At 42.5% G+C, this 14,982-nt stretch overlaps 1 protein-coding gene across 1 annotated transcript; it reads left to right on the plus strand.

The window, feature by feature from the left end:
* Positions 1-6,240: 6,240 nt before the first annotated feature.
* On the plus strand, positions 6,241-12,571 carry LOC145354040 (ATP synthase subunit epsilon-like protein, mitochondrial). Its single transcript, XM_080205151.1, has 3 exons — positions 6,241-6,335; positions 8,460-8,583; positions 12,448-12,571. Exons 1-2 carry the CDS (start codon positions 6,304-6,306, stop codon positions 8,578-8,580), a joined length of 153 nt encoding a protein of 50 aa, XP_080061277.1. The 5' UTR covers positions 6,241-6,303; the 3' UTR covers positions 8,581-8,583; positions 12,448-12,571.
* Positions 12,572-14,982: the final 2,411 nt, after the last annotated feature.

The following is a 14,982-nucleotide window of genomic DNA, read 5'->3' on the forward strand; positions in this document are numbered from 1 at the left end:
TTTTCAAAAGTGACAGTCCTGTGGAGTGAAATTCTTTTGTGGTAACATTGCCCTGGCATGATATCTACTGAAGTGATATTACTCTGGAGTCATCTCCAATTTGGGTACCTGGCCCGCCACACACACACACTCACACATCCCTTCCTCCAGGTGACTTTGTGCTGGAATGCTAGTGCTTGAGGTGACATAGAATTGTAGGATGTCACAGCACAGAAGAGTCTATGTCTTTCCACATAGTCCTACAAATATTTCCCCTTCAAGTACTTACCTAAATCCATTTTCAAAATTAATATTCAATCTGCCTCCAATACTCATTCGGGCACCATATTCCAACCTCTAATAACATCTTATATAAAAACTTCTCATATCACCTCTGGTTCTTTTGCCAAATACTTTCAATCTGTGTCTCCTAGTTATTGACCCTTCAAACACCAGAAATATTTTCTGCTTATTTACCCTTCATGAATTTGAATTCTCTTCCTAACCTTCTCTGCTCCAAAGAGAAAAACCACAGCTTCTCTAATCTCTCCATGTAACTGAAGCCTGAGACCATCCCATTCCTGTGGAGCCCCTCTATGGCCTCAACTCTTTTCCAAAGCCTAATGACCAAACTTGGACTCAATAATTTAGCTTGGGTTCAACCAGTAATTCCCCACCATAGAATTCCTACAGTGCAGAAGGAGGCCATTCATCCAATCGAGCCTGCATTGACAATAATCCGACCTAGGCCCTAGCCCAGAACCCCACATATTTACCCTACTAATCGCCTTGATACTTAAGAGACAATTTACCATGGCCAATCCACCTAACCCACGCATTTTTGGAGTTTAGGGGGAAACCAGCACCTGGAGGAATCTCACGCAGACACAGAGGTTGTGCAAATTCCACACAGACTCCACCCGAGAATTGAAACTGGTCCCTGGCACTGTGAGAGAACAGTGCTAGTCACTGTGCCACCTTAACTCCACGCTCCCTTCTTTTATCCTCCATTTGTCAGATCTTTGCCACTGAAGTGGATGGCTCAAGTCAGAAAATTTCCAAACTCATTGGACTCGTTTTAGTAAAAAAAACGCCAATCATGTTATTTTCATCCAGGGGCAGGATGTGGGTATAGGATGAAGTCAGGCCTGCTTCAGTTCTCTGGTACCTTGTCCCAGTCGTTTCAGAGATCATTAAGCTTTCTAGCCCTCATCCCCCATACTCTCCATCTTGATTTTTGCCTCCCACTCCTGCCAGTGGCTCCTCATTCTGTCTGTCTCCCATGATTGGTGGGGAAGAGAAATAAGTATAAGTTAGGATTTGGAAAGGAATGTTTTGAACGAGTTTAATTCCATGGAAAGCAGAAAATAGGATGACAGCATTAGAATAGTCGAGTCTAGATGTAGCAAAGGATTGAATTAAGGTGTTGGAAGCAGATTGAGCTGAGTCAGGAATGTGGAGTTGGGGTGACGCTACTGAAGTGAAAATAGGCAGGCTTGTGCAGAATGGTGCAGATTTGTGGTTAGAATCTCGTGGGATCAAATACAATATTGTGATTGTTAACAGTTGCTTCAGTCTTAAGCAGTTGCCAGAAAAGGGAGAAGAATGGAGTTATTGTCTGAGGAACGGAGTGATGGGAATTGAAAATAGTGGCTCCAGTCTTCCCAGCATTAAGTTGGAGGAAGTGTTTGCCCATCTAGGAGTCTGCTAATATACAGACAGTCAAGATGTTGAGAAAGGTGGTGTGGTGACAGTTGGGTGTACACGTGAAACCTGATGTATTTTTGGATGATATCTTTTTTTGGACCTTTTTGGAGGGTAGGTCTCATGGGGAAAGATTGAGGGAGCTGGGGCTTTTCTCTTTGGAGCAGAGGAGGATGAGAGGCGACTTAATAGAGATTTATAAGATGATGAGGGGGATTGATAGAGTGGACGTGCAGAGACTATTTCCTCGAGTGGATGTAGCTGTTACTAGGGGGCATAACTATAAGGTTTATGGTGGGAGATATAAGAGGGATGTCCGATCTAGATTCTTCACTCAGAGAGTGATTGGGGTGTGGAATACACTGCCCCCTGTGATAGTGGAGTTGGACACTTTCAAGCAGTTTTGGATTGACACGTGGAGCACACCAGAATTATAGGGCGTGGGATAGCTTGATCTTGAGTTTGGACATAGCTTGGCACAACATTGAGGGCCGAAGAGCCTGTACTGTACTGTACTGTTCTATGTTGTGTGCTCTATGTTCTATCAATACAGGGAATGCCACCATTCCAAGGTCATTCAAGACTGATCTTGAATCCTTGTAGTTGCTGGCAGAGTAAGAAGTCTCACAACACCAGGTTAAAGTCCAGCAGGTTTATTAGGTAGCACAAGTCACTAGCTTTCAGAGCGCTGTCCCTTCATCAGGTGAGTGGGAATTCTGTTCACAAACATATAAAGACATGAACTCAATTTACAAAATAATGGGTGGAGTGCGAGTCTTTACAAGTAACCAAGTCTTAAAGGTATAGACAATGTGAGTGGAGACAGGTTAGAAAGATGTGTATTGTCTCCAGCCAAGACAGTTAGTGAGATTTTGCAAGCCTAGGCAAGTTGTGGGGGTTAAAGATACATGACTCCAAGATCCCGGTTGAGATTGTCCTCATTTGGGCAGAACTTGGCTATCAGTGCTCAGCGACTTTGTGTTGTCGTGTGTCATGAAGGATGCCTTGGAGAACACTTACCTGAAGATCTGAGGCCGAATGCCCATGACTGCTGAAGTGTTCCTCAACAGGAAGAGATTGTCAAGTGGTGTTCATTCATCTGTTGTCGTAGCATCTGCATGTTCTCCCCCAGTGTACCATGCCTCGGGATGAGGAGGATCGCAACAGACACCTCCAGATGCTGTGTCTTTATATTCCCTGTTTGGGAACAGAACTCCCACTCATCTGGTGAAGGGGCAGCGCTCCGAAAGCTAGTGGCTTTTGCTACCAAATAAACCTGTTGGACTTCAACCTGGTGTTATGAGACTTCTTACTATGTTTACCCCAGTCCAATGCCGGCATCTCCACATCATTGCTGACAGAGTCATAGAGGTTTACATCATGGAAACAGGTCCTTCGGCCCAACTTGTCCGTGCTGCCTTTTTTTAAAACCCCTAAGCTAATCCCAATTGCCAGCATTTGGCCCATATCCCTCTATACCCACCTTACCCATGTCACTGTTTAAATGCTCTTTAAAAGATAAAATTGTACCCACCTCTACTACTACCTCTGGCAGTTTGTTCCAGACACCACCCTCTGTGAAAAAAATTGCCCCTCTAGACACTTTTGTATCTCTCCTCTCTCATCTTAAACTTTTGCCTTCAAGTTTTAGACTCCCCTACCTTGGGAATATATATATTCACACATATAAATCATCATATATTCCATCCCAAAGGAAATCTCTCCAATTTGCACTTAAATGAATCAATACTGAACATATCCAGCCACTCCTTGGGGAATCATTCCATGGACTGATCACCCATTCAATGAAGCATTGTTTCCATAAATCAGTTTTGAATTTACCCCCTTCAATGCACGACCTGTGTTCTCTGGTCCTACTGTTCCGATAAAGATGAAACAGCTCACCAGGGTTGGCATTACCTAGGCCCTTTGGAATCCTAAAAACAATTGTCATCTTTCAACCTCTTTATGACTGAGAACATGCCCAATTTACATAATCACGCCTCATAATCCAATCTCGTCAATCACTCTGCTTGTTCTGCCAAAACATTCTCATAATCCATTAAGAACATAAGAAATAGGAGCAGGAGTAGGCCATCTAGCCCTTCGAGCCTGCCCCGCCATTCAATAAGATCATGGCTGATCTGAAGTGGATCAGTTCCACTTTCCCACTTTCTCCCCATAACCCTTAATTCCCTTGTCTATCAGAAACCTATCTACCCATGACTTAAATATATTCAGCGAGGTAGCCTCCACCACTTCAACGGGCAGAGAATTCCAGAGATTCACCACCCTTTGAGTGAAGAAGTTCCTCCTCAACTCCATTCTAAACTGCGCCCCCCCCCCCCCCCCCCACTTATTTTGAGGCTGTGCCCTCTAGTTCTGTTTTCCTTTCTAAGCGGAAAGAATCTCTCTACCTCTACCCTATCTAGCCCCTTCATTATCTTGTAAGACTCTATAAGATCCCCCTCAGCCTTCTAAACTGCAACGAGTTCAGGCCCAGTCTATTCAATCTCTCCTCATAAGCTAACCCCCTCACCTCCAGTCTCAGCCTGGTGATTATTCCAGTTATGAAGCTTGTTGCGCTTTCAAAAAGTCTCAGAATGGTCAGGAATCAAAACTAGATTGCTGTCTAGTTGAAGAATCTTTCCACATTTTAGAAACATGGAATATAGGTGTACGAGTAGGCCATTCAGCTCTTTGAGCCTGCATCACCATTCAATATGATCATGGCTGATCATGCACATTCAGTATCTCACTCCCACTTTCTCTCCTTGATCCCTTTAGCTGCAAGGGCCAAGTTCAGCTCCCTCTTTAACACAGTCACAGAGTCACAGAGGTTTACAGTATGGGGACAGGCCCTTTGGCCCGACTTGTCCATGCTGTCCATTTTTACCAGTAAGCTACTCCCAATTGCCCGCATTTGGCCCATATCCCCCTATACCCATTTTACCCATGTAACTGTCTAAATGCTTTTTAAAAGACAAAATTGTACCTGCCTCTGGAAGCTCATTCCAGATACTCACCATCCTCATGTGAAAAAATTGCCCCTCTAATATATTTAATGAACTGGCCCCAACAGCTTTCTGTGGTAGAGAATTCCACAGGTTCACAACTCTCTGAGTAAAGAAGTTCTTCCTCATCTCAGTCCTGAATGGCTTACCCATTATTCTTAGACTGGGACAGCTAGTTCTGGACTTCTTCCAACATCGGGAACATTCTTCCTGCATCTTGCCTGTCCAGTCCCATCAGGATTTTATATGTTTCGATGAGTTTTTAAAGTTTATTTATCACTGTCACGAGTAGGCTTACATTAACAATGCAATGAGGCCACTGTGAAAATCCCCTCGTTGCCACACTCCAGTGCCTGTTCGGGTAAAGTGAGGAAGAAGTTAGCACGGCCAATGCACCTAACCAGCACGTCTTTCAGACTGTGGGAGGAAACAGGAGCACCGGGGAGAAACCCATGCAGACACAGACAGTTACCCAAGCCGGGAATCAAACCCATTTCCCTGGCACCCTGAGGCAGCAGTGCTAACTAATGTGCCATCATGCCACCCAGATTTTTGATAGATAAGGGCATCAGTGGTTATGAGGAGCAGACAGGAAAGTGGAGCTGCGGCCACAATCAGATCAGCCGTGATCTTGTCAAATGGGAGAGCAGGATTAATGGGCCAAGTGGACTATTCCTGTTCCTATAATTCTCAGACCCTATAATTCTCTGCATCCCCTGAAGTGCTACAAAAGACAATATTGCCAAAGCAGATGGAAACTGTAAATATACAAGTTGTATCTCTCTTATTTTACAATGCTCTATAATATTTGTATTTTAATCCTTCACTTCTTGTATTGTAGCTTATCTTATAACTGAACATACATACTTTGCACAAGCCACCGCTAGTCACTATCAAAGTTCAAGTCTAAATTACTCTCAACTGTCCTAATAAAGTCAAGAATCCTAAACAGTTTCCCACGTTGCCCTTATCATCCTTGAATTGTGTCAGCATCACACATTCCAACATTGAAATGGGTTGCGCTAGCTAAACCAGAGACAACCTGCTGTAATGTTTCTTTACCGCTTTATTCTTTCATAGATTGTGGGCTTATTTATTGCCCTAATTGGATTGGGAGGATTCATTTATTCACTCAGCCATGCCTTCTGCTTTCACAATATGATTATTTTGATCTTTAATCTATTCCACCTTTCATTTGATTATCTATTTTTATTATATTGATTCTATATGTGATGTACTGGAGGTGTGTTTCCGGATGCTGGTTTCACATCGCCCTTCAGCCCATTTGGGAATGGTTCCTCCCTGATTGGAGGGTTCCTTCTAACCTCGCTCTCTGATTGGAGAGTTCTTTCTAACTCCGCTCTCTGATTGGAGGGTTTTTTCTAGTTCCCCTCTCTGATTGGTTCACATTCCGGCACTCTGAATGGTCGACGATATTTTGGTAACTGATTGGCCAAAACCGCACAGGCCTATCCCATGATTGGTCAAGCATGTCTTTTTTTTGATTGGCTAACCTCTCCAACCGGCCTTCTATTGGCTGGGTTCTTCACAGCTCCGTTCTTGCTGGGCGCCATCTTGGCGGAGGCGGTGAAGGAGCGCGGGGAAGATGGTGGCGTTTTGGAGGCAGGCTGGCCTGAGGTAGAAGGCGCCGGGGACAGAGGAGCGGCTTTCGGTCTCTGTCTTACACACCCCACTACCCACCCCGTCCCTGGAGAGGGACAGGCAGGCGGGGAGCTTAATGCCCCGAGTCTGACTGGGCTGGAGGTCACTGCGGGAATAGGGGGAAATGGTGCAGAGATGGGGAGGGGACAGTTATGGAATGAAAGGAAGCAATGTCACTGAAAGAACATTTAAATTGTGGTTAACCTGACCTTGGCTCGATGTTGACACCCAACGTGGAAGGTTTCCATTATAATTGCATGCGTGTGTTAGCTCCCATTGATTCATATGTTAAAACAGATATCCTTAAGACTGATACGAACTTAATGATGAAGGCAGTGTAGCATTTAAAGATACAGCATTCAAGGTTGCAGCATTGATGTGTCTGGGCTGTTCTGTCTCATTAATAATGTGGAGATGCTGGTGTTGGACTAGAAAACACAGTAAGAAGTCTCACAACACCAGGTTAAAGTCTCAGCAAGGTGTTAACTGTGGCAGAGTATGTAGCATTCTCACCTCTGATTCAGAAAGCTGTGGCTTCGAGCCCCGCTTCATTCAACGTACAAGCTAGGCCGATGTTCCAGTGTATTGCTGAGGGAATCTTTTACTATGTTGTTAAAGTCTTTACTTTGGACATAAAGGAATCCAATTACACCACTCGCTAAAAGAGCAGAGGTGATAAAGGCATACAGTTGACTGGGTTTAGGGTGGCACGTTGGCACAGTGGTTAACACTGCTGCTTCACAGCTCCAGAGACCTGGGTTTGGTTCGTGGCTTGGGTGACTGTATGGCGTTTGCACAGTCTTCCCATTGTCTGCATGGATTTCCTCTGGCTGTCCTGGTTTCCTCCCACAGTGTGGATTAGGTACATTGCCCTTTTGTGCCCCAGGATTCATGTATTAGAAATATTAGTGGTAAATGTGTGGGGTTATGAGGATAGGGCCTAGGTGAGATTGTTGTCGGTGCAGACATGATGGGCCGAATGGCCTCTTTCACTGTAGGGTTTCTATTACTAAGGTACTTGTTTGGCCGTTAAAAGAACTGCCCTACAAAACCTAGGTTGTGTTTGAAATGGGGAGCTGCATAAATGAGTGAGGTTAGAGTTGGTTACAGTTCTTTTACTTGTTTGGAGTTCTAGGTGACAGTGAAGAAGAAAAGACTTGTACTTATGTTTTGCTGTCTTGAAAGATATTACATAAAACCTTTTGTCTTGTGTAGTTTGAAAATGTAATATACCATGTTAGGAGCAGGTACAGCACATTTTGGTGCCTGTTGTACCATGAGTGGGAAGTGTACAGCAATTTACACTTAAGCACACTCAAATGGCAATGTGTTCATGATCAAATAACTTATTTTACTGATACTGTATAAGCATTGGCTAGGATACCTGTAGAAAAGTCTCTGCTGTTTGTGCTAGTACCATGGTATGTTTTATTCCCATCCAAGAGGACAAACAACGATTTGGTTGAATGTTCCATTCGAAGGATGGCATCTCTGACAGTGCCACGCTCCCTCAGTACTGAGTGTCAGCCTGAATTATATACACAAGTCTTTAGAGTGGGGCATGATCCCAGAAGGCTCTGACCTGGAGGCGTGATAATCACAGCTGAGTGTTAGCAAAGCATCCCATAGTATCAACAGTTAAATTTTCCCTCTTCCTTATGAGTAGATTAAACGAGCTTGGCAATTTGGTAAACCACTTGATTGCCTTATCCTGTCTATCATTTTTTGTAATTGTGACTTGTTCTAGCTACAGTTGTCCCACTTCAGCCTAATAATAAAAAAAACATTATTCCTGCTATAACTTCATGTGGAAATAATCCAGGAATCAAAATAAGGAATGATCAGTTTTAAACATTTTCTGCCTGAGTAAAGTTTGGGCCTGTCTTCCATCATTCCAGTTGAGTTTCTTTTTATCCAAGTGAAGTTGATCAAAGTGTGGTTAACCACATACAGTACATATTTGGAGCCCAAATATTGTCTTTTAAAGCTTTCTAATCACACTGCAACTCCAAAGTTTTGCTAAATGCAGAATTTCTGTGACCAGGTTTTTGCATTACATTTGAGCCAAGAACTCAATCTTAATCATCTTCCTCTTTGCAGTTACATTCAGTACTCACGAATCTGTGCGCAAGTGGTGAGGGCTGCCCTAAAACCCCAGCACCAAGCAGAGGCCAAGAAAGCCGCAGATGTAAGTGTCAAAGTCAGCAAGCCGAAAGAATGATAGGTAAGTACTGTACTGTCCCCTTGGGTTAGTGTGGGAGGGAATTGGGGTCTTTATTTCAAAATGCCACGCTGAACTTAGCAGCACTATGGTGTAGGAGTGCATCTTGTTGACAAGGGCTTTTGAACCGTAGAATGTTGCAGTCAATCAATCTCATATGAACCATCAAGCTAATCCCACTCTACTCAAATTTAATTTTTAAATCTATTTTGGGATATTCAAAGAGTCCTCTGTACCCTGCATTCCCTCACCATTTGATACTCTTTAGCTTTTACTAGGAGTGTGGATTTTGAGATGTAACCGTGATAAATTTATTGTTGTTTTGTATTAAATGCTAACAAAACCTCCCTTTAGCTCACAACGTGGGATAGACTTGGACATTTTTTCCCCCAACCTGATTATAGCAGATAGCTACTGTTACCCAAATTTAATATAGGACTTCAATCAAAGAGGATACATGGTTAAAGTTCATGTATGAAGCTGAAAGATCTCCTTTCTCCCCCCGACTGCCTTTCCTGGGGACAGTGACTGTGCTGCTCAGTGGTGCTGAGAGTGACTTCAGCCTCTTGTAAATCTCATAAGTCGCTGTGGACCTATTTCTTCACTAACCACTGCCCATTTCCTGACCAAGTCTCTCATCTAGTTACTGATCCTTGTGCTGCTAGAAACAGTTTTCCTTGTTGTTATATCAAATCATTTACTGTGGTCAAACCTTCTCTCTTCCCTAATCTCTACACATAACTGAAGTCCTTCCTCCCAACTACCATTCTATTAAATTTCCTGCACCTTCTCTAAGGTCTTCCAAAAGTTGGCACCCAGAATTGAGCATATACCTCATGAGGCCTAACCTGATACACTTTACCCTAACTTACTTGCTTTTGTACCCTGTACCTCTATTAATAAAACTTTAACAGCCTTCTCAATTTGATCTGCCACGCGTCCACAAATCTGTGAAGGTATCCTCAAGTGCTTCTGTTTCTGCAGCCCCTAACATGGAGGCTGACAATACCACCTAAACAATACATTCCTCCAAACAACATATATGAATTCCTACTTCTGTGATCAGTTTCAGTCATGATTGTAACGTTCAAAAAGAAATCTGAATAGCAACACTTACAGCTAACCCTTGAATTCTGTCCCTACTGGGTGGTTTTGTACCTTGCTAGTGTTGTCATTTGAATTTGGCAAGGTGGTTAAGCACTGCTGCCTCATAGCTCCAGGTACCTGGGTCGAATTCCAGCCTTGGGTGACTCTGGCATTTGCATGTTCTGTGTTCTGGTTTTCTCCCACAGTCCCAAGATGTGCAGGTTAGATAGATTAGTCATGGTAAATGTGGGGTTTTGGATAGAGGGCCTGGGTAAGATACAGAGTTAGTGCAGACTTGGTGGACCATTCCTTCAGCTTGAATTTAGCTAAAAAATCATGTTTTGAAACATGATTTCCCAAATATTTTCAAATGCCAATTAATTTTGCTGTTGTTGATTTTGAAAGATCCCCCTGGTTGATGAGCTGAATAGCCTGTGGTTGCAGGATTTATTCCTGTCCCCTTTTATAAAAGTTGTAACATCTGTTTCCTCTGGCACTACCCCTTTATTCAAGGAGCATCTCAGCCTTTTGGCTAAGAACAAGTGTAACATTGACATGCTATGCTTGTCAATTGTAGTATTAGGTTACATTTCAGCTTTGTTTGAAGCAATTTTTAAAAGCAGCATCTTGGCCTTTTGGCTAAGATGCAAATGAGATCAAGCCTTGGAGGAGGAGCTATGCCTACTCCAATCAGCTTGGATCATGTAGATCAAGCCCAAGACAGGAGGTGAGAACCCTGTCTTGTCAGCTTGAATTGGGAATGTCTCAACTTGTTTAAATTCTGAATTGGATTTGATTGAATTGAATTGGAGTAAAAACAAAACAACAAAAGGGGCATTGCACACTTGTGTCCAGAATTTCCACAACTTCCAGTGTTCCCTCAGTAACCGAGGATGCATTCCATCTGGAACTTTGAGGACTACTTGGCTTTTAAGTATCTCTATTCCAACCAATATCACTCTTGCCTCCTTTTATTGTTACATTTGTAACATCCTCTTCTCTCGTGGAAAGAGTCATCATGTGTTATTCATTTGGCACCTCAGCCGTGTCGTCTTCCTCTGCAAAGATATATCCTCTGCATTATCCCCAGTTGGTGTACTCTTCATTTTTACTACCCTTTGACTCTAATAAATACAAATTGTAAGAGGTTTACAGTGTGGAAACAGACTCTTTGGTCCAGCTTGTCCATGCCGCCTTTTTTAAACCCCTAAGCTAATCCCAATTGCTCACATTTGGCCCATATTTCTCTATCCCATTGTACCCACTTAACTGTCTAAACGCTTTTTAAAAGACAAAATTGTACCCACTGCTACTACTACCTCTGGCAGCTTGTTCCAGACAGTCATCACTTTGAAAAAATTGCCCCTCTGGACACTTTTGTATCTCTCTCCCCTTGCCTTAAACCTATGCCCTCTGGTTTTAGATTCCCCTACGTTTGGAAAAAGATATTGATCATCTAGCTGATCTATTCCCCTCATTATCTTATAGACCTCTATAAAATCACCCCCCCACCACCTCCTACGTTCCAGAGGAAAAAAGCCCCGGTCTATCCAGCCTCTCCTTATAACTCAATCCATCAAGTCCCGATAGCACCCTAGTGAATCTTTCCTGCACTCTTTGTAGTTTAATAATATCCTTTCTATAATAGTGACCAGAATTGCACACAGCATTCCAAGTGTGGCCTTACCAATGTCTTGTATAACTTCAACAAGACATTCCAACTCCTGTATTCAATGTTCTGACCGATGAAACCAAGCATGCCGAATGCCTTCTTCACCACTCTGTCCACCTGTGACTCCACTTTCAAGCAGTTATGACCATGTACCCCTAGATCTTTGTTCTATAACTCTTTCCAACGCCCTACCATTAACTGAGTAAGACTTGCTCTGATTCAGTCTACCAAAATGCATCACCTCGCATTTGTTAAATTAAACTCTATCTGCCATTCATCAGTCCACTGGCTCAAATGATCAAAATCCTGTTGCAATTGGAAATAACTTTCTTTACTGTCCACTATGCCATCAAGCTAAGTGTCATCTGTAAACTTACTAATCATGCTTCAAAAGACTTGAGTTTTATATTATCTTTTAATCTATTGTCTTTTTGTATCTTGATTTTTTTTTAGATCTGTCCTTTTATTTCTTGGTTCTGTACAGTACTATGACTACAGCCCTTGTCTTAATTTAACTTGTGGTCATTATTATATATACTGTAGAGCTTAAATATATATGTACATGGTCTTTAGTCATTCAAAGAAGTGTAGCTTTGGATGCTTTTCCTTTACCTCTGTCTGCTTGCAACCTGAACCACCACTAATTGTTCATGTACTGTTTTGCCCATGAATATTGGATTCCAATCCATAGAATCATTGCACAGAAGAGGCCCTTCAGCCCATTGAGTCTGCACTGACACATCAGAAACACCTGAACTTTCACCTAATCCCATCTGCCAGCATTTGTCCCATAGCCCTGAATATCATGATATACCAAGTGCTGATTCAGATACTTTTTAAAGAATGAGAGGCAACCCACCTCAACCACCCTCCTAGGCAGTGCATTCCAGACTGTCACCACCCTCTGGTAAAGTTTTTTTCCTCACATTCCTTGATTACTTGTAAAGACTCGCATTGTAACCATTATTTTGTAAATTGAGTTTGTCTTTATATGCTCTGTTTGTGAACAGAACTCTCACTTACCTGATGGAGGAGCAGCCCCCACCCTCCAGATTTTCTCACTACAGTTAGGCTTCCTCAGTCAAGTGTTAATTTCTTATTTCCTCTAGGACCTGAACATTGGAATATGAGAACTTCTTGACCCATCATCCTGAGAGATGGAACTGCAAATCTATTTGAAGACTGTCTGCAAAACTGACCAAATGCTAATTGAAAATATAGATTCTATTTAAACATTATTTGTCTGTTCTTTCTTTAAGGGTGATTGAATTTATTTGTGAATTGTATTGATTAAACTGGCTGTGTGGGAATTTTAGCTGGAAAAGTTAATGTTAATGATCCCTCCTTATTCTACATTTTACTTTCTGTTTTAGTATATCTTAAAAGATAAGAGTTTTTGGCCATGTTCTACTTGTCATGGGGCATCAACTGTTTTTATTTTAGAGAAATCCTATAACTAATTGAAGGAAAACAAATTGCTCTGATTCATTTTTTTTAGCCAAAGCTGACACAAGGAGACCATGATGATCCACAACTCAGTTGTCAGTATGACTGCTGGGTGATTTTGGGAGTCATTTGGTTTATGATGCAAAGCCATTAAAAGCACAGGTCCAAATCCCAAAGCAGCTGAGGTTATTCATGAAGGCTTGACTTCTCAACCTTGCCCCTACCCTGAGGTGTGGTGACCTTGTGTTAAATCACTGAGAGTCAGCTCAAAGGAGGGTCACTGGGACATTGAATGATTTGTTCTGTGCTTTATTGTGTATCCCGTTTTCGCAGGCTGTTGATTATAGAGTCTATGGGTATCTGAGTACAGAAGAAATTCCTTCCTTTTAAATAGGTGACCCCCTTATTTTGAAACTATACCCATTTGTTCTAGATTCCCTTTTGAGGGAAACATCCTCTCAGCATCTACCTTGTCAAGACCCCTGAATTTTTCTTGTTTCAAATTGATAGCCTCATTCTTTTAAACTCCAACCTGCCCACCCTTTCCTCAGGACAATTCCTTCAACCCAGGAATCAGCATAGTGAACCTTCTCTAAACTGTGTATCCTCTTTTAAAATGAGACCAAAACAATACACATACACTCGGTGCAATCTTAGCAATGTCCTATCTAGTTTACTCTATACCACTTGGGATCATGGCCAACATTTCATTTGCCTCCCTAATTACTTGTAGCTTCATGCTAATGCTTACCCAGGTATCTCTGTACTACAGCATGCTGGAATCTCTTTATTTAAATAATACTGTACTTTTCATCCTGCTAAAATGGACAACCTCACATTTTCCCACAACTAACTGCCAAATTGTTGCCCACTCACTTATCAATATTCTTTGCAGACCCTTCTTACACCTTGCTCTATCCTACATATCTTTGTTAACACATTTGGCTACGATACATGCCACTGTTTACAGTTTGCCAACCTAAAAATGATCTAGTTATTCTGACTGGCTTGAAATCAGGAAACAGTTGTTGACCTGGCATGTTACTGCAGTGTTCCTAAAGTTTGTGGCACAGCTTTTTATCTCTTGAAAAGGCACCAAGCAGTTGTTACTTCACAAATGTCTGCAAGTGTGACTGAGCCTGCAGAAATGCCTTTTTTAATTCATTTGTGGGGCAGGCCCATGGGTATGGGCATTGCTGGCCAGCCAGCATTTATTGCCCACACATAGTTTCCCAAGGGTAGTTGAGAGTCAACCACATTGCTGTGGCTCTGGAGTCGCATGTAGGCCAGACAGGGTAAAGACGGCAGATTTCCTTCCTTAAAGGATGTCGACAACGGTTTCGTGGTTATCAGGAAGTTCTTCATTCCAGATTTTTTAATTCAAATTCCACCATCTACCGTGGCAGGATTCAAACATGGATCCCCAGAACATTAGCTGAGTTTCTAGATTAATTGTCTTGCAATATTACCACTAGTCGTCACCTTCCCTGTGACATTTTGGCAATTATGGTGACTGTGCTGGGTTGTTTCCAACTTGGTATGATACTTTGTGTATTTTAAAGTATAATCTATGTATCACATGGAAGCACAGTGGTTGGCACTGCTGCCTCAGTGCCAGGGACTTGGCTTTGATTCTGGTTTTGGGTGACTGTAGTATGTGCACATTCTCCCTATGTCTGTGGGTTTCCTCCCACAGCCCAAAGATGCGCAGATTGGATTGGCCATGGTAAATGTGCAGGGTTAGAGGGATAGGGCAGGCTGGGTAAGTTCTTTTGGAAAGTCAGTGCAGACCTGATGGGCTGAATAGCACCCTTCTGCACAGTAGGAATTCCATAGTTCTACATTCAGTGCCTCTGAAATGAACTGTTTAAGGGATGAGCTAGGTGTTCACATCTTAGTGGTGTCCTCCAGTCTGGTATCCGACCTTTGCAAAGAAGAGTTTCCAGTCATTCTAGGGCGAGGTGTTAACTGTTCATGGTTATACGTCCACAGGGCAGTGAACAGCATCTTGAAGCAGCCTGATCTTCCTGGCATCCTTTTAAGGTGTCTTTCATGCATCAAATATAGGGATTTCCATTTGAAAGTTCTTTAATGGAGGAATCTATAATTTACTGCAATTGGCACAAAGGCTCATAAAAGCACCAGCATGAATGAAGAGTTGAGTTTAAAAAATGGTTAAGGAATGACCCAATTGCACT

Source organism: Carcharhinus amblyrhynchos, chromosome 16 (assembly GCF_965287045.1).
Source record: "Carcharhinus amblyrhynchos chromosome 16, sCarAmb.v2.hapA, whole genome shotgun sequence".
NCBI lineage: Eukaryota > Metazoa > Chordata > Chondrichthyes > Carcharhiniformes > Carcharhinidae > Carcharhinus > Carcharhinus amblyrhynchos.

Coding starts and splice junctions, on each gene's coding strand:
- LOC145354040 (XM_080205151.1), top strand. CDS start 6,304: ATGGTGGCGTTTTGGAGGCAGGCTGGCCTGAG. Junction 6,336..8,459: donor TGGAGGCAGGCTGGCCTGAG/GTAGAAGGCGCC, acceptor TCCTCTTTGCAG/TTACATTCAGTACTCACGAA.